At 31.6% G+C, this 20,887-nt stretch overlaps 1 protein-coding gene across 2 annotated transcripts in view; it reads right to left on the bottom strand.

Annotated features, from left to right (window-relative positions):
• The window catches only part of if (inflated), a 112,535-nt gene that overhangs the window by 21,018 nt on the left and 70,630 nt on the right, over positions 1-20,887 (bottom strand). For both annotated transcript variants that reach the window (XM_065357907.1, XM_065357908.1), the window contains exons 4-7: positions 19,116-19,210; positions 8,151-8,286; positions 4,007-4,071; positions 1,628-1,676 (exon numbers count right to left, since the gene is read on the bottom strand). In XM_065357907.1, the coding sequence (XP_065213979.1) occupies positions 1,628-1,676; positions 4,007-4,071; positions 8,151-8,286; positions 19,116-19,210 (345 nt within the window). The remainder of the gene's footprint in view (positions 1-1,627; positions 1,677-4,006; positions 4,072-8,150; positions 8,287-19,115; positions 19,211-20,887) is intronic.

Raw genomic sequence — 20,887 nt, 5'->3', positions numbered from 1 at the left:
ATATTTGAATTTTTCGCGAAATTTTAACCCACTTCGATGTGTCACATCACACTTTTTCAACAGTCTCGAAAATTATTATTCCATCATGAGCTCAGAATTCTTAAAAAATGGTCAAAAGATATTTTCAATGAAATATTCGAATTCCTTGTAAAATTGCAAACCCTTGTGATAAGTTGCATGACACGTTTATCGAATATCTTGAAAATCAGTAGATACCCAATTTTGGGCTCAAAATTATTTTAAAAAATGGTCAAAAAATATTCCAATCGAGATATTTGAATTTTTCGCAAAATTTTATCACACTTCGATAGGTTGGAAGGTCACTTTTAAATAATTTCATCGCAGCCTATTTTTATTTAAAATGGAAGCGGAGGGGGGGGGGGGTGACCATTAAAATTCGACTTTGGTTTTATGGCATAGGAATACCTAAATACCTTTTGGACTGTGAAAAAACCCATACTTATCCATATAAAGTTGACTGAATTTTTGTGACGCTAAAATTTCAGCCAAATTTTATTTCTAGACAGTTTTTTGTCAATTGTATGCTGGACTATGTTAACCTTCATGATGATGATGACAAAAAAAAAAAAAATGACTCGAGCAGTATCCATCCATGCGAGTAATTCAATTGCCCACTATTTCAATACGATCATACGATCAAACAATCTAAATCATGCTTCCCATCTGTGTTCATGCAATTGTTCAACCTCTTGTTATATAAGTTGCCTAAATTATCCCCTTGAATGAGTTGAATTACTACTGATCACTTCTAAAATACACCTACTACATATTATGAGTACGAAAACGAATTTCAACTTTTAAAAAATTCATACAATCTAAAAAATGAAATCACTCAACTTATCAATACCATTTGCAAAATAATTAGCCAAACACAATATGTCAGCATGCGACAATGAAAGATCCAAAATATCAAAGTTTACCTCTACACACGTACATATACTTATAAAAATAAATGGAACATGAAAAAAAAATTCATACAATTATAGTTTGCAATAATTGTCTACTTTTTGTAGATGTAATTATTCGTACGAGTAAAAATACGTCTTAGAATACCCATGCAAAGGAAGCACAATATTGAAAAAAAACACTGTAGAAGAGAGTAAAAAAATTTCAGATTTTTTTCTCCAAATAGCTCACTCAAGAATTTCATTGTAATCTCTCATACCTCACTTTCGAACAAATTATTTCACTCTCAATTTCTAGTTTGGAAAAAAAATCAAAAAAGCATCATGCAATCAACTTATAAAATAAACAACCTTTTTTTATAACAAAATGCCCAGCACTAGCTTCCCATCCACCCACAATTTTTGAACGCCACTCAATTACACATACATTTAAAAAAAGATTTAAGCGAAACAAGAATAGAAAAAGATAGAAAAAAAACAATACAGTGAAAAAGTATAGAAGATAGCTATAGAGAGAAATTAAAGACTCGTATACCTACGAAGAAAATATAATCGTAATAAAGTACGAATTTTTTACACAACACATTTCCGGCCACAATAAGACAACTTCCCTTCACTTTTTCACAACAATCACAACACCACAGTGACTAATTTCTATAATATAAAATTAACTCGATTAAAAATAGAATAGAATCGCTTACCTTGCCAATAATAACTGCCGACAGCCCCCAAATAAAATCTGTTTGAATCCTGTTCAGAGAAGAAAAAAATTAGTACTGTTTTCGTTGACAAATAGCTATACTAATTCCATTACAAAATGCTTGTACTCGTACTTAGCGACTTTATAAAATAAAGAGACTATAGAAATAAGTTAAGAAACTATTATGAAAAATACCACCCTAATGTGGTGTCTAAAAAAGGCGTATGCCTATAAATCAAATATGTGTACTTCTACATCACAAGGGCCCACTTTGTCGATTTTAGTTTAGGAGATATTAACCAAAACGTGTAAGAAAGTCGATTTTGACAAAATTGGTGTTTTCACGGTTTTGGGTACCCCTAACCTGGGTACATCACATGCCATTCGCGGATTTTTGATACCATGACTTTTTACAGACTTACAGCACTAAAAGCGAAAAAAGAAAAAGGGCCCATGTTGTCGATAACCGGTTTTTCATAATGTTCTCCCTCCAACAACCGCATGAAACCACCTGAAACATGTTCGTTAAGAAAGGGCCCACTTTGTCGATACCAAGCATTACATTATTTTTATTTTGGCCAAGTTTTGCATATTATGTGAGGGCGCATACGGAAAGGGACAATACAACCAAAAATGAATAAATATTTTTTTCCAGAAATTGTTGTAGAAACTCTTTGTGTCTTTAAGAATCGAATGGAACCTTCCAAACCCTCCAATAACTCCTATTTTCATCGAAACTTTTTGTTTTTTTGTGAAGCATGCTTGAATTTATTACTCACAAAAGTAGAAAAATGACGCAAAAAATTTGAAAAATAAGTTAAAATGTATAAAAAATGAAAATTTTACAAAAACTCGTGGCTTTAAAAAGAAATTGATATAAAAAAATCATAAAAAATTTTCGCCCCTGCAGAGACTCGAACTCCCTACCTCTGGCGTGATAATCCACTAATACAGTCACCTAGCCACCGGTATTGATCTTCAAACTCGGATTTTTAATAGTATATAACTAATTTTATGGTGAATCTAAATAATAAATACGAGTGAAACCAGCCGCAAATGATTTTTATTTTTAAAAAAAATGAAAGTTGAGTACTTTTTTTGCGATCACAAAAATGGGTACGACTTTAGAGATGAAAATGACCGCAAATTCGTATTCTTCATGAAAAAATACATTAAAAACATAATTTGAAAAATATAATTGATTCCAAAAGCTCACCAAAACTAACTGAAATAATTGTACATTTTTTTGCATAAGGTGAAAATTCAGTCCTTTAGTTTTCCGCGTTTACCGGACGTACGGTACGTCCTAGCAAAAATCTGATGACATTGATCTCAAAGAGAATTAAATTCTCTACAATTTTGTTTACATGAAATTTTCGTAGAACGCTTAATTTCGAAACTTTACGCCTTTAAAGTTGAAGAAACGTATGTAAATTTTTTTAATTTTTTGAAAAAAAACAATGAAAGTTAAGCAGGTTTTTTTGCGATTACTAAAACGGGCATGACTTTAGAGCAAAACTGATCACGAATTCGTGTTCTACGTGAAAAAATACATTAAAAACGTCATTTTTAGCATAATTTTGAGTAGATATTAGGTTTTCAAAAATTTTAAAAGCTTACTAAAATGTTTTTTTTTCCTCAAACTTTAAACGCGTTTTTCTCAAAACTATGTTTTTTAAAACTTTGACTTCAAAAATCTGTAAAATCGCGAGATTTTCACTTTAAGACCCCCAGTTTGGACCATTGGAACCGAAATTTTGTCTAGTATGGCCCAGTGGTCTTAACTCCATACCGACAGTATGGGCCCTTTTGACGTAGAAGTACACATATACACCTATGTGTCTACTACCATAATCTGTGGCTAAATTAATTGCTCGGCTTTTATGTCGATGAATGATTGTCTAACGAGATAAAAATCTCAAAACATTTTTCCGGCCTAGTTTTACGAACAATAAGGATAACAGAATTTTAAGCTGATGGGGTCAAATCACCTTCATCGCCTTCGAGTAAAGATCTAATTAATATTCTCGTTCTCGCTGGCTTCGTCGTGAAATAATGAAGATGTTATTATTCATTCAGAATATACGTACCTACGAGTGTGAGGTGTACGTACGAGTATTATTATCGTGACCGCTATTAACTACTCAATAATGACCGAGAGATTATTTATTTTTATCTATAAATTTTCATAAGTCTACGTTAGATTCACCTGTGTAACTGTGTAAGTTTAAGTGTGAAATAACGAGATTATTTTTATGATTGTTCATTTCCTCTTACATATTTTTGGAATTTTTACATTTTTATAGCAATTATTTATTCTTTCAATTGTAGAAGGTGTAAAAAAAAATTAATTATGGTGTATACTCAAGTGTTCACTTACCTTTGATATGGTTGCACTGAAGCCAGCTTGGCACGATCCCAGTTTACCGTAACCAAACGAAGATCCTGTAATTTTTAAAAACTTGATGAATTTTTTATCGGACATTTTTGCTACGAGAAATTCAATCATAAATTGGAAAAGGAAATTGTACATATAAAAGGGATGACAATTCTCTGCATATGACCATGTGACACTCCTGGTTTCATGCTTATTTGGTACCATTTTCGGTTTCTATTCATAAATTACAAATACGACGGTCTCGAACGATTTCGAATAAATAAATGAATAAAAAAAAACTGTTCTAAATTCTCCATTTTTTTCAAAAAGAACGAGTTGCAATAAGACCTGTTTTGTACCCCCCTCCCTTGAATTTGGACAAAAATAGCCAAAAATATCGCATATAGCCCCTTTTGGAAAAATTGGTTATCAGTTCCCCCAAAACATGATCAGGAGGTGGTACCAGTCCCCTAAAGCTGAAAACTTGAAAAAAATTTGTGAATCACTGCAATTGAAAAAAAATTTAATTGTGTATTTTTGTGCATTTGGGTACAACACAAGTGAAGTAATGAAACTGGTCGTTGAGGTCATTGACCTTTTTTCGGAATTGTGAGGTGCATATAAGGTATTTATGTTTTTGAAATTTTTGAAAAATCAATATCACAACCTTCTGGTTTAGCCCTGATAATTTCCTTTTTATGGGTAATCAATCTCAAGGGGTAGGTAGAGGTACTTGAAGATGACCCAATTCGCGTCCCTGTAACCAGTTGTGCTGGTATCGAAAAATCTTTTTTCAATTTTTAATACATATTTTAGGACCCCCTGAAAAGGTAAAAACACGCAGTTTGTATGGCAAACATGTTGTTTGTAAATGTATATTATTGCATTCAAAATTTACTCCCAACATTGTTTTGGAATCATAACTTGAACCTGCAGTTTAACTTTATATTTTTGAATTCATGACTTGGGAACCCCTGAGGAAAGTTTGAAACTTTTTTTTTCAAAACAAAAGCTAAAATATAGGCATTTTTTAATAGTGTAGGTAAAAATGAAATCAAATTGTACGAAAATTTGGATGCTTCAAAGTTCGAACATCGTAAAAATTGTTTATTATGTTATGAAATTTTGAAAATGCTGCCGTTCGTAAAGTCTCAAAATTATTGATAAAACTTATTTTTTCAGATCTAATTTTCGAAAATTGCTGAAAATAGTTATTAAAATAGCTCAAAAACTTGTGGTTTTTGGAATTTTTTAGCAGTGGAATGTTATTTAAAATTTATTCTCAATTTTTTTCATTTTTTTTGTTTTTTTTTAAAATGAAGTATTGAAGCTTCAATATTGAAATTTTCATTAATTTTTATGATAGGCATTTTCCGCATACTTTGGTAATTTTGAAAATATTTTCAAAGCTTTTGCTCTATTTTGAACAGATTTTGTGCATTTGAAATTTTTTTGATTTTTTTCAACTTTTCCATTTTTAACATTTTTTTTTTTTAAATTCGGTAAATTTTTCCAACACTTTTTTGCTTTGTTTTATATAATTTTATCGATATTTTAACCACGTTTTCATCATTTTTCAATTAATTCTTATGCCAGAGCCGAACATTAATGTAATTTTGTTTGAAGCATTTTGCATAATTTTGAAGTAATTTATCAAGTTTTCTGTTTAAGCGAATTTTCCTGACCGATTGAGAATTTTTCGAGCACTGTAGAACCAGTTTCAATCTACAGAGTATTCTGGAAGTATGTTCATAGCCGACGGTCGTAATGAAGTTTACTTTTGAAAAAAAAAAACTGGAGATGATCCAGAAACGGGTTGGGCATTTTTTGAAGGGTGGAAGGGGGGGGTGGGAGGCGAGAATAAATATGCCAAATAATTTAAAACTTTTAAAAATAATGGTTCCATGCTAAAAAAGTGAAGTTTTTTAGTCAATTTGGTTTTATTTCTGAAATTTATCAGCCCAAGTTTTCAGTTTTCAAAAATTTTGAAAAAATTTTACTTTTGGGCAACCGGTTGAAAATTTATTATTTTGAAGAGTAAAACCATTTTTTTTTTCTTGGTAAGAAATTGATTTTTATGTTTAACAGGCCTTCTTAATTTGTTTTCCCAAGATTTTTGTGTCACAATTTTTGTTGTTGTTGTTCAATTTTTTTTTAGAAAAATGCCAAAAAGTCCATTTTTTTACGTATAAACCAATTGAAACATATAAAAAAATGTTTCCTACTTTTTTTCAATCAAACTGAAAGCTTCTCATTCAGGTAGGTATTTCTTGGAGGGAGGGGGGCGAGGATCTTTTTTTTCATTTCTTTAATTATTTTTGATATTGGAAAAGTTTTACTCGGAATAAATTTTGATCTCCTCCCCTTTCATTTCGATTGACGAAACATTTGATAAAATTTCATGTTCAAAGTTCTTTCTTTTTACAAAATCACAGATAAGTTCTCGAGTACTTTCCTTTTTAATTCATTCTAATTTTGTATAATTTTCCACTTATTTTTTTTTTATTTCTTTTAGAATTCTCATTTTTTTCGAAGGAGAATTGAAAAAAATTTTTTGAATTAATTTCGATCCAATTCCTTACTGTTCCCAGATTATTTGAAAATATTTCCCGCCAAAAATCCAGCTTTCACGATTTTTTAAATATGTGGTTCTGTTTGTTAGACATCTAGAATTGGAACTATAGTTTTCTAGTAGCAATTACTATTTTCAGAAAAAATTCACAATTAGGTATTCGAAGTGATACAACACTATTTTTTTTCCTTTGACATTTTCAAAACAGTAAAAAAAAAAGATTTTTGATTTTGAAAAATATCAATTTTTTTTGACTATTTATCAATTGGCTGAGTTACCGAATGAAAGTCTGTGTTGGTGAGAAGGAATTTCCCCTCCCTCCCCCCGGTCACGATGTTTCGAAGATGAACATGTGATCTATTTTGAAGATCCAATGGTATACAAAGTCCCTTCAATGAATTTTTGACCAGAGAATGGAAACTCGATGGTTCATTGAAAAGTGATTATAAGAGTGGTCGAATTACGATGCACAGTAAATCAATTTCAGTGACAAATTCACCCCAGACTGAAAATCATGAAATCATCAGATCTTAAAATAAGTTGAGAGTTCAAAGTTGGCTGCATAAGGTTTATGCCTTGAAGATTTTTCAAATTTTTGCACAAGTCCTGGTAAAAAATTGTTACTTACAGAATGAAATCTGTTCATTTTAGCACGTGTTTTCGGGGAGGGGGGGTTTGGAGGCTCCAAAATATATGTTCCCCTTTCCCCTTTCCCGGCCGCATTTGAGGCAAAACTTCATTCATTTAGATTGAGTTTAATTTTTGATGTACCTACCTCTCACTTCTTGCTCAATGGTCAAGAATTCATTTTTTTGCTTGGAACATTTTTTTTTGTTGTCAATTTTCGAGATGTCATTTCCAAAATGAGAAATCGAAATCATAGAAACGAGATAAATATTAGGTACGACGAATACGATTAAAGGCAGAAAAGAGCTCAAGGGAACAGATTTATCATTTAAACATCAACTTTCCAAAAAAAATCGAAAAATCACTCAACAAATTAGATCTATATCTTTCTAAAAAAAAAAAACACACACCTATCGCGAAAATCTACATATCACAAACTCGCGCCATCGCGAGCCGATTTATTCCCACCCAATATCTCGATCAAGATCGTCTTCTCGATAAGATACTCAGCTGGTTTCCCTCTTTACGAATGAGGAGGAGGAAATAATCGTTCGATATTTTTACCAACATCGACTTCATCGACCCAGCATTCGGGTTCGAATACTCGTAAAATAGTCTACGACTTCCTGACTACGTTAAAGGTTAGGTTCTCGTATGTACGAGTTACTTCTTCATTAGAGACATATGGAAATGTAATTTAGTTTCTGAAACTCGCAGGGTGTACACCGATGATGCTACCTCATTTCCGTTTGTATTGAAAACGTCTTTGTTTTTACTATCTTCGTGTCGGTGTAATGATGAAAACCAGGGGTGCCAACCGCGATGAACGCAGCGGAAATACGGATGAGGAGATATATAGAATTACATTTTTAGGTGTAAGCTTGTACCTAGACCTACAGGCCCATTCCATTATTTATGTGGCGTCAAAAAAAAAAAAAAAATACTTACTCGTGTTAATTCGACATGGCGAATATTCGGTGAAATTGGAGAATCCCTTCTCGGAGTAATAACATGATCCAACAGGTTCACGAAATGCGCTACTGTTTTTATTCGGTGTAAACCAATAGTAACGAGGAGCACATGCCTGTAACATAATAATACCATCGTATGTATTACATTTGGGTATATTTTGGTAACCCCTTAGAACATAACGTACACATACATAGATCTAGGTATAGACTTTATATGCAATATAATACATTGTACAATAGTACTTTACGTACTACCCTAGTCCTACCAAACCTTTATAACCGGGGTATTGGTTCGAAGAAAAAAATCACCAAAGCCAATAACTCACTTGTCTGTCATCATTACGAGCTTCCCAACTGATTAATAACAAATGTTCGTGAACGTCTCAATGCTAGTGTAACCCACGATGAACCATTTCACACCACCATCGAGCTGGACTTACAATAAGACCATTGTAAAAGGGCTCCTTTTTTTTTCTAAACCCCTCGTGTTACTTTCTTTTTAATTATTCGTCTCGTAGTAGTTCTTTAAAATGCATGAAATAATAGCTCGAATTTTCCACCCTTCGGTACGATTCTCTGTTTAGGTTTAGCTATGTAATAGCCACGAATCGATATAAATATCGTTCATCGACCAAAATAATGACCTTTGTTAAATTATTTGCTCGTAAAATGCATCGTCATCAACGTAAAGGTTATAAAGTCGAGCGTGCTAATATGAAAAACAACGCCATTTCATCATTGTCCTCCACTAGGTACCTATTTATAATGATATCGCTGACCTGGATTGAAAAGCTTTCGGTTAAATATTCGCTAAAAATGAAAATGTATTCGGTATAGGTATCTTTTCCCTTATTCCACTTTGGCTTCGTTTTCTTAAATATTTTTAGTTCGGTTAGATCTATGTATGTACTTCTAGAACACCCTCATTACAAGATGATGCAAAATTTAGTCAACAGGATTCGTCTCTCATCTTTGAATACATACATCTCGACGAAGAAATTAAACCGCCCTCATCATCATGAAACTGAAAGTGATATTATAGGCTATGTTGATAAGTTCAAAATGATTGATGGTAATTAGGATAAATATGTACATTTTACTCGAGTGCACCCCTTTGATGAGCTGTAATTATTTCAAGTGCGCCGAATTATTTCACAAATTAAGTTATGAAAATGTCGAGTGTACTCGATGGGTTTTTTAATCGAATGATTAGATAGGTTCCTACGTAAATTTCAATGACATACGTTGTTGGAAATATTCCTCTGGTGACTTTTTGTTTGCACATATGTTTTCGAGTGCTTGATTCGAGTGTGTGTTTAATTGAAAAATAAGCATTGAAATTGTAGGTACATATATGGTACGTATCGTTGAAAATAATATACTCGTACAAAATAAAACGTATACCTAATGGGGATTTTTGTGAGTCAGAATTGTGAAAAAGGTGAAATTATTCCGGAAATATCAGATTTCTAGTACCTAAGTCGAGTTGATGAAATTTTGAGTGCAGAAAAAGTGTTACATATACCGATTTCTAAACAGTTATTTCTCGGTTTTTTTGCTTTCTTTCTTGATTTTTTGGCCTCGATTTTTCTATTTTCAGTTTTTGAAATAGATTTACAAAAAGGTATATTTCCGTAATTTTTGGTTTTTAATTTTATTCTCAATTTTTAATTCCATTTTTAGAGTTTTCGATTTTGCTTTGAATTCAAATTTCTGATCTATTTAATTTTTTGAATTTTGAACTTCATTCTCAGGTTTTCATTTTGTTTTCCGTTTTCCTATTTCATTTTCACAGTTCTCAGTTTTGCTTTATTTTTTGATTTTATTTTCAAATTTCAACTTCATTTTTAGAATTTTATACTTCATTATTGATTTTTGTTTTTTTTTTCGGTTTTAATTCGGTTTTCAGAGTTTCCAATTTTTCTTTGATTTTTCAATTTCATTTTCAGCTTTTTGCATAATTTTTTCTAAGTTTTCGATTACATTTTCGGATTTGAATTTCATTTTTACTTGGTTAGTTACTCCTGCTTTCAGTTTTCGATTTTATTTCCATTTGTTATGTACTTAATTCAACTTTCAGAGTATTCAATTTTGATTTTCAGTTTTTGATTTTGTTTTTCGATTTCATTTTCACTTTTTGAATGATTTTCGGAATTTTCAATTTCATGTTCGGTTCTTGATTTTGTTTCCAGTTTTTAGTTCTGTTTTTGGAGTTTTCAGTTCCACTTGTTCTTTAATTTTTTTTCGATTTTACTTCTACCAGCTACCTATTTAAGTTCGTGTTTCTAAATTTTAAATTTCATTTCTGGTTTTTGATTTCGTTTTTCGATTTCATTTCCACTTGTTGAATAATTTTCAGAGTTTTCGATTCTGTTTTCACTTTTTTGGTTATTGTTCAAAATTTCTAATTTCTTGTTCGATCTCAATTTTTTTTTCAATTTTCAGTTTTTATTTCAAAGTTTTTATTTTCTTTTTCATTTTTTGATTTTGTTTTCTATTTTCAATTCTAAATCCAAAATTTTTAATTTTGATTTCAATTTCAGCATTCTAGATCTGATTTTCAATTCTTGATTTTGTTTCTAGATTTTAATTCCTACTTGATTTCCAGAGTTTTTGATCTCACTCTCAGCACTTTCTTTTTTATTTATTAGCCAAGTTTTCTGGGTTTTCGATTTCATTTTAAAAATATCGCATTTCAAACCCTAAAATAAATCAATTGTTTTAATTTTTTTTTCAATTTTTAATTTTATTTTCAAAGTTTTTGGCTTTGTTTTCGATTTTTGATTTCATTTTGAATTTTTGATCAGACATAATTAACAGATTTTTTTTCAATTCCAATTTTTGAATATTTCAGGGCTTTTGATTTTATTTTAAAAATATCGCATTTCAAACCCTAAAAAAAATCAGTTTCAATATATTTTTATTTTCAGTTTTCAATTTTATTTTCAAAGTTTTTGGCTTCGTTTTCGATTTTTCATTTCATTTTCAAATTTTGATCTAATCATCCGATTTTTTTTCAATTTCAATTTTTGAATCTTTCAGGGTTTTTGATTTTCAAAATCGGTATTCGGTTTCAGTTTTCATTTTTGTTTTTAGAACTTTGGGTTTGATTTGTTTTCAATTTTATCTTCAGTTCCCAGTTTTTATCATCAATGTTTGCCTTTTCATTTTCAATTTTTGGTTTTATGTACTTATAAATTTACCAAAAACAAGCGATTTTTAAATTTTAAACCGCTCAAGAAAACCCTAAAAGTGGCTTTGGATTTTGATAAAAATGTCTTGGGTTGACTTGAAAGTCGAAATTCTCAAATATCATCTTTTGGATTTGAACCATTTTTCTCGAGAAACAGGTCAAGTGGAGGCTAGAGCGAAAAAACCACTGCTTTTCAAAAATTCCCCTTCTTTAAGGACCCTCAACTTTTTTCCAGGAGTACCTCCGGAACTAAAATTTTTTCTGAGCGATTTTCAAATAAAAATGATCTGAGGTTATTCTCAATAACAGAGGTATCACAACCGAAAAGAAAATTTGTTGAGCTGAACAAAATGGATAGAGCATGCAAAAATACACCATCAGCCAAAATTTCAGGCGTCAAACTAAATTTTTTGGATTCCAGTGGCAAAGAATTTTGAAAAATTAAAGTATCAAAAATACTTAAAATAATATTAAAAAATCAAAAATTCACCAAATTGACCTAGAAAGTTGAAATTTGAGTTGTGTCCTATTTTCGACTTCCGGGATTGATTGGAAACGGTTTCGAGCCGTTTTGAGTTGTTCTGGAGCCTCCAGTAAAATTTTGGAAATTCCATATTTTCAAAAAGTAGGTCACTAATGACCGCCAATCAAGCTTATACAATGCCAAAGTTGATTTGGGAGGTTTTCTAACCTTTTTTGAAAGCTCGGAATTTCCAAAATATAGCCTAAGGCTTCAGATCAACTTGAAACCATCTTCGTCAATCGACTCGATGCATGTTGAAATTAGGGTATAGAGTGAATTTTAGCTTCTTAACTTCATTTGGTACCTACATGTCATTTTGTGGTAATTTCAACTTTAAAAAACCTGCAAGAAGCTCCAGAACTGATTAAAATGGTTTGAAACCATTTCCATTCAATTCAAGTGGTCGAAAATGAGCCACGTACTAAATTGTAGCTTTCTTGATCAATTTTAAGAAATTTTGACTTTTTACATTTTGGGCCCTTAGATTTTCAAAAATTCGCCAAAAATCGAAAAATGCAGTTGGGCCACCTCCATTGAAATTCGCGACGCAGCCACCAACGGATTTTGGGGCCACTTTCAACACCAAGTGAAAAACTTCTAACATGATCAAAAAAAGTGCTTTCTCGACTTTTTGCTACAATTGCAACATTTTTTCGAAACTGTAAAGTCCGATTTCATTTTTTTTTTTAGTTTGAGTTGACACGAAATGTGTCCGACATCCTAAGCAAAAATAACACCTCACTGAAATCAGATATCCTATTGATACTTCCCACTACCAGATTCGAATTGAATACGAAATAAATCTCGAGAAAGACAATAAAAATCACGATAAAGTTGAAATTGAATATAAAATATTGCAGAAAATATGACGGTAAGGTTAAAAAACTTTACGTGCTTTGACGCCGAACACGTTTTTGTGCTCCGTTTTTCATACCACAAGAGATTCTGCTTTCCTCCTTCTCTATATATGAGCTCACAAGATGTATTGTCTCTCTATACACGGGAGCTGCTTCGATATTCCATCGAATATGCTTTTTTTCACAAGAGATGTTCTCGCCATTGAAGACGTGGTCACGATGTCTACTGTGTAAAAATTTCAGATCATCCTCAGATTACTTCAGGGGGAAAAAGGTACCTACGTATACCTGGATGGAAAACGAAAGCTGTGTATAAGTATTTTTTTTTTCTATACCTAACCTACCTTCGATAACATTAAAATCAAATTATCACAATGGCTTATTGTCGGCACACGATGCGATGTGGTAAGAATTGTATGAAAATTTCACGCAATATATCGATCGACGCAGCAAATAAGAGCAGCGGAGGTAGTGTAGTAGATAGAGGAAAAAAACAGGTATTTATACCATAAAAGAAATATTTCATTACGACGACGTACTCTTCTAAGAAATTCAAAGCGTATTCTCATACGCGAGAGAACAATCCATTTCGCAGGATTTATACAAGCTCCGAGTATTCCATCCGAAGTAGAGCACGAGCGGGGGCATGGGGCAAAAAAGTGAAAAAAACGCATACACGAGGAAAAAAAAGTATGGAAAAATATGAGTTCGAAGGTTATCATTGGTTTATGCGAAACACAGAGTCAGGCAGACTTGTATGCAATGCGGCATCTGTGATGGCCACCCATTCTACCGTGTACTCTGTCTCTGTCTTGTGCTTTATAAACAATCGGATTCACTGTACATACTGGAGATGACTTTGGAAGCAACAGTAGTCTTGGAAACCTTTCACGCAACATTTTAAATATACAAAACGTCGCGCTCCATAAAACCATACGACAAGGAGGACGGTCCCGGCGCGGAGCCGGAGACAAACATGATACACCGAAATGTACCGCCATCGCCAGCGCTATTAGTTCTAAGGCAGACATGACTAATTCTTAACGTTTATGTTTTACCGTCATAAGTCTAGTTGTCGTGTCCTTTTCCTGGCTTTGTTTTGCCGCCAAATGAGTCGTTGAAAGGAAATCTAAAATCTTTATCGGTTGAAGGGGGCAGGAGGTGGATTTGCATTTGACCATGTGTTGACTGTAGCATGGTTCGGTTCGGTTCACGAGCTAGGTATGGTTTTAGATGAAGGGTAAGTTGGGTATTTGACGTATGATTAAGTGTTTGACATGTTAGATATGATTTTTTTTTCAACGGACGTGATTATGAGAATGAGATGGGTATTTTTTTTTTATGATAATGAAAATGTTAATTTTGATACAAGTGTTGTAAGCTTGTAAGGATGGGGATATTTGGAAATTTTGGCCTGATATTTCTCAAAATTTCGCCATACACTAGACCTTACCTTCCTATTTTTCCCAACTCGGTGGCTTGTGATTTTTGCTTTGAAATTTTAGAGAAATTGAAAAGATGTATGTATGTTGAGATAATTTCAAATTGAAAGCAATTTTTGCCAGCTCTGAAAGCTTATATGTAGAAGGAGAAAGTTCGACTAAGAAGATGAAACTTTAAATGAGGGGAGGTTCTTGGACGTCAAATACTTGAGAGATGCAAAAAAAGTAGTGAATTGTTAGAAAGGGCCTCTGAAATTTAAAACCACAAATGGAACAAATCACGATAAATTTGTTGTGAGTAAGGATCAATTGATGAAAGAAAAGAAATCAAATGAACTTGTTAGTTTAGAAACTCAATAACTGTTTTTTTGATCATGTAAGTAGATGAACTGCCATCACGTTTCGAAATCTATGTAATTTTTATAGATATCAGGTTTTCACATTCATCAACAATAGGGTTAAAAAGTACTTTTTTTTTCTTGGCTATATAGTCTAAAGTGGTAACACTACATTTCAGTTGAAGACCGCGGCACGTTTACATTTTCAAAACAGGACTTTCTTATTCGATGCTATATTTCCACTAATTTCACATTAAATAGAACTAAATTTACGTGTGGTGAGTTGTTTTGCATTCTTGCTATCATGTAAATGAAATATTGTTAAAACTTAGTTAAAACTATGAAATAATCGCCGAAGTTCTTGAGTGATAAGAAAAGTCCTGTTTTGAGATGTAAACACCTAAGAGCACAGAAGTGTTGCCACTTTTGGAATGTAGTGTTACCATTTTAGACCATATAGCCAAGAAAAAAAAAGTACTTTTTAACCCTATTGAAGTATAAAATTCCAAACCATGTGATTGGACTTTGAGAACCTTTGAAAACTGTTTATTCTTGATGTACCTATCAATTAGTAGTATTTTGAGAACCTTTTTTGACATGAACGAGAAAAATTATATTTTTTGAATATTACTAGAAGAAAATATTGACAGAGAGCCCGCCGCCTGATCACATTTTACACAGCTTTTTGTGACCCCCCCCCCATCCCCCATGGGATGCTATTGTATTTCAAGGATTTCTTGGCCACAAAACGTAATTGTAGGAAATTTTTCATAAATTGAGGTAATTTTTGAACTATTTTGGGAATTTTAACTTTTAAAATTAGACGACAACAATTTCAACCAACCACCCCCCCCTCCACCAAAAAAATGAAAAAAATTAGGCGACTGAAATTTTTTCTGCTGGCAAATTCAAAGAATAACATTGTAAACTGAAAATAAATAAAGTTAAATACCGAAAATAATGATGGTTTTTGGTCAAGCTAACTTGATGTTTTTAGAATTCTAAATTCATTTTTGAAAATTTTATATAATTTTAGCAATTCTCAGTACTTGACCTACTTTTTTTTTCAAGTTTTTGTGGGTAAGTTAGATTTTATATCTACATTATAAGTCCATTTTAATACAAGTGAAAATTTCAAAGATGATTACCTAATTTTTTTCGTTTTCAAAAGTCTGATATTTATTCCAGGAATTCATTGTAATTTTTTCCAAGTTCTTAAAAGTCATAAGAAGGAACCGAAAATTCTAAGAATGAAATAGAATAGGTATTTGGAAAACGAAATCTTTAACTCTGAAAATAGGTAAGTATAAGTAATCAAAACTCGAAATTAAAATCGTATAATCTGCGAATAAAATTAAAAACTGGAAACCAAATTGAAAAGCTTGGTAATTAAACGAAAAATTAAAAAAAAATCAACAACTTTGATATTAATGAAATCTACGTAACTCTGAAAGAGCAACGTAGAGTTCTGAAAATAAATTGGGAAGCTTCAAACATGAGATTGAAAATCAAAACTGGCAATGTGGTAAAAAATAAAAAATTTATGAAAAATACTAAAAATTAGATCAAAAATTAAAATTAAATGAAAACCCAAAAATAAAGCTAAAAACATTGAAAATTGAAAACTGAAAACAAAATTATCAACACTGATTTTTTTAGGGTTTAAAATGCAATATTTTTAAAATGAAGTCGAAAACTCATGAAAACGTAGTTAATGAAAAACCGAAGCTAAAACTGTAAGTATACCTACTCCGGTAAATGAAAAATGAAAAAAATGAATAAAGTGCAGAGAGTATAAGATCAAAAACTCTGAAAATCAAGTTAAAAAATCTGAAAACAGATTAAAAAACTGAAAATCAAATCTAGAATACTAAAATTGAAATCAGAACTGAAAATTTTGGATTTAGAATTAGATAAAAAAACGAAAAAGAAAATGAAAACTGAAAAGAAAATTGAAACCGAACATGAAATTAGAAATTTTGAGCAACAACCGAAAGAGTGAAAAGAAAATCAAAAAATATAAACAAAATCAAAAATTAAAAATAGAATCGAAAATTCTGAAAATTTATTAAAGAACGGAAATAAAATCGAAAAATTAAATAAAACTAAAAACTCAGAAAACAAGACTATCGAAAACAGAATCAAGAATTGAAAATCAAACTGGAAACAGTGAAAATTGGATGAATAAAAATGAAAATAAAATCGAAAAATTAAAGTAAGAATCAAAAATTGAAAATAGAGTTGAAAACTAAAAATTTATTAAAAAAAGGAAATAAAATCAAAAAATTAAAAAAAAAGTAAATCAGGAAACTCTGAAAATTATTCAAAAAGTGGAAATGTAATCGAAAAACGAAATCAAAAGCCAAAAATGAAATTGAAAATTCTAAAATTTAAATTGAATAGCTGGTGAAAATTGAATCGAAAAAAACAATTGAAGAACGAGTAAAACTAAAAAGTAAAAACTCAGAAAACAAGACGGAAAAGTGGGAAAAAAATTAAGAACCGAACATGAAATATTGAAAATTATGAAGATTAGGTAGGTAATCAAAAAGTGAAAATTAAATTTAAAAAAATAGAGTCAAGAATTGAAAATCAAACTGGAAACACTAAAAATTGGATGAATAAAAAAGAAATCGAAAAATCAAAGTAGGAGTAACTGAAAATGAAACCAAAAATCGAAAATGAAATTGAAAATTCAGAAAATGACGTCAAAATGCTGAGAATTAAAATCGAAAAATAAAATCAAAATTGGCGAAACTCCGAAAATAGAATTAGAACCCAAAAAACAACATCAAAAATCGAAAATGAAACATATAATTCCAAAAGTTAGGTTAAAAACTGCATGAAAATGAAATCGAAAAACGAAGCAAAACTGAAAACTGTGAAAATGAAATTTGAAAACCGAAAACAAAATGAAAATGAAGTTCCAAATACAGAAAATTGAATAGATCAGAAATTAAAAATAATCATAAAAAATCAAAGTAAAATGGTAAACTCTGAAAATTACCTACCTAATTAAAAATTGAAAAATGAAATAAAGAATCGAAAAATTTGGAAACAAAACCAAAAATCAAAAATTATGGTAAATTAAACATGCATTTGTTAGTATGTCCTAAATTGTTTCATTTTTGTAAGTCATGCAAAACCCCTGGAACGGTGAAAAAAGTTCAAACACGGTTTTAATAGTATGTACATCCAAGTGAATATGATAATTATGATCAATCATCACAAAAAAAATTTTTAAACAATTTTTTAAAAAAATTTTTAATGTAAATTTTAAAGTTTGAAACCTCAATAATGAGGAGATGTTTTCCTCTCAGTCTTTTGAGGTCCCCTGCAACTTTTTTTCGACCCCCCCACCAGTTTTCCAAAATTAGATACCTACATATAAAAGTGGTAAATTACCTGGAAAATTTTTCTAATTTCAAATAGGTATCCCATGTTCTCTGAATTTTTTAGTGTCTCGCGGGTAGAGACAGTTGGAGAGGGGTATATTTAACATACCTATTCATCGTATCGAGAAAGTGGGGTGAGCTTATATGTACATACATATTACGTATTTGGACAATTAAATTGAAAGACTTAATAACACTTAAAATTAGTTACATCTCCTTAAAAGCTTCGACCCACCAACCATCATCCAAAAAAAAAAACTATTTTATTATTCATAACTATAAAAAAATCATCCAATTCGACAAACTGTACCAATGTACTTCGCACTTTGACACAATAAAACAATTACATCTAACATGGCCAGACGCGAGAAAGTTTTTCAAACTATATATGCCTACGTATATCTAATTTTGAGAAAGAAGTCGTTAATGTGTTAATTCAGTTACATTTTCGAGTCCATCGAAATGCATCTTCGAAAGATTTAAGTACAGGGTGTACTCTTCGAGCTATTAGTCATAAGTATATACGACTTTGTCTCACACAGCTCAGACGAACGCGTGTAGTATTAACAACATTAACGCCATTAATTTAATAACGTAATGTAACAACTTCATATGCTCAGATCGTATTACTTAATGGAAACACACTCTATGGACTATGGATGCTGCGTTTTTTTTTTTCGTTCGCTGTATCGTTAAGGATGGTCTTAATTATGATGCTCGACTCGAAGTGGTTCATCGTGATTAGTCGGCGAATTTTCCCATAATTACGAGTAGAGTGGTTTGGTTCATTGGCATTACTTTTAATTCGCCATAATATGATGAATGATCCGGATCTTTGACGTGCACAATACACATTGTTTGTAAAGTGGAGTAAAGGTCCGCTATTTTTGGGTTCCCTTTTCCTCAGAATATTGGAAATTATTCAGGTTCACCTTCGAAGAAAAGTTCCTAATGCAATATTTTCTCCCCCTCCAGCCTCCTTCATTTCATCCTTCTTACTTGGAATGTTCATAAAAAGCTTGATTTTTTTATGGAGAAAGTGATCCAGAATTTTTTCTACCCCCCCCCCCCTCAATCATCCAATATTAAAGGTAGTATTTTCGAAATTTAGGTGATCACTGGTTTATTTCTGAAGCTTTTTTCATCTCGTTGATTTTTTTCTTTGAATACCCATTATTTTCAAGGATTACTCACCAGTACAGCTCCATTGGGTCCTGCAGTGGTCAAAGTAGCTCCCAGCCATTGTCTTCCTTTATAATCAGGTTTCAAGTTACCAGTTCTGCCACCAACTGTAAAAAATACACCAAGAATAAGTTATCTTTAGTAAATCTTCACATGTTTGAAAAATCCAACAGTTTAAAAAATTACAGTCTCTTTATCAAAGAAGTCTCTGTAGCTGAAAGCTTAACAACATGCAACACCTTACATTAAATCAGTTGCACCTTATACTCTGGTACTTTTCAATTTCCACGTAAATTACATTTAGCCATAAACTTGGGCGTTGTTGAAGGTGCTACCCAAGTTCCTATATATCTTAAGCATTGTTGCAATTGTATCTGCGCTCAATGGTCATGAGTAAGTATTACACGATGGCGATCTCATCTCATCTCACCTGTAGTAAATCTTTATAGTGTACGAGTACCTACACACATCTTGCGCAATATACAGAGTAATAAAAATATCACCATTTCTCTTCCTCTGTCCCCTTCAAACCGACTATAAAAAATCTTTTCATCTGTAATCTCGCCAGATCCGACAGAAATCATTACGCTATTGTTGCCGCCGCGGCCTTATAATGTTATCAATTTACCGGTTTTTATTGTATTTGATCGTGGTCAAAGGTCGAAGTAGCCATCAAGTAGCGAGAACTATGGTCAGAAAATTTCCAATTCGTCGAAGACCATAGGTAGGTACCTAATAGGTGTAGTTAATTTGGTACATCGCATACCTAACTTCCTTTTTGAGTTGGTATTTTTCTTATTCGTAATTTCTTCTATTATTAAGAGTACTAAATACTCGTAAAATTTGTTTTTTCTTTCAATTTTTGCTGTTTAGTATTTGACAGTGGAGTCTTGGTGAATAACATCGTAGGTGGGAGTGCAAGCAATATTTTTATATGTATGTGAGTAATATAGGATGAATGGAATTACCCTATGATAATGCTTTAGTGCGATAATTATTCGCACGAGTAAGTGGTCGTAAAATTTTCCATTTATTCATAAAAATATCGGGTATTTTCACAATGTGTACTTTACTCGATTGTTAAAGTTTATGATACGTATTTGTGGAATTAATTGAATTTTACTCCAAGTTCAAGTGCCGGAGAATTGGTGTTTAACTATCTTCTCCATTTCTCGAGTTACCTAGGTTGAATTTTAAATGGAAATTTAATACAATATTGGGATTAAAAAAATTGAAAGGTCATTGAAAGTTCTTCAGAAGCCAGGTGTGCGTTTAAAATTTAGTAATGTGACGAAATTTTGCTGTCCAAAAATGATTTTTAGCGGTAGATTCAGTTGGTGAAATCAGCAAACTGGTCCAAAAAGACTGATTTTGATTCAAACCCACTCCAAACAAATTTTCAAGTCAATCCCTCCCCTCCCCCATCTCGAGCTTAAAATTGTATACTTTTCTACGTACCTGTGAAGATGGTCCGAAAATTTTGAAAATTTTCATAGAAAGTAGTCATCCGAGCAGGGAGGGAGGGGGAGGCCTTAATAGACTGTGAGACAAATTTTAGTTCTCCAACTTTTGTATCGTCATTTTTTTTTTTTTTTTTTTTTTTTTTTTTTTTTTTTTTTTTTGGGTGTTTGTAATTACTTGATTATTACACCCGTCGTATTAGATTTAAATCGAGTTGGTAAGGTCAAGTTTTTTAATTAGGTCTAAGAATTTTTTAATTTCGGAAGGGTCGTCTGGTATGAATAGGGATCTTTCATCTATTTGTAGGGACAGTCTGTGCTGAT

Source organism: Planococcus citri, chromosome 3 (genome assembly GCF_950023065.1).
Source record: "Planococcus citri chromosome 3, ihPlaCitr1.1, whole genome shotgun sequence".
Classification (NCBI taxonomy): domain Eukaryota; kingdom Metazoa; phylum Arthropoda; class Insecta; order Hemiptera; family Pseudococcidae; genus Planococcus; species Planococcus citri.
This window is presented reverse-complemented; position numbering and strand designations above follow the sequence as displayed.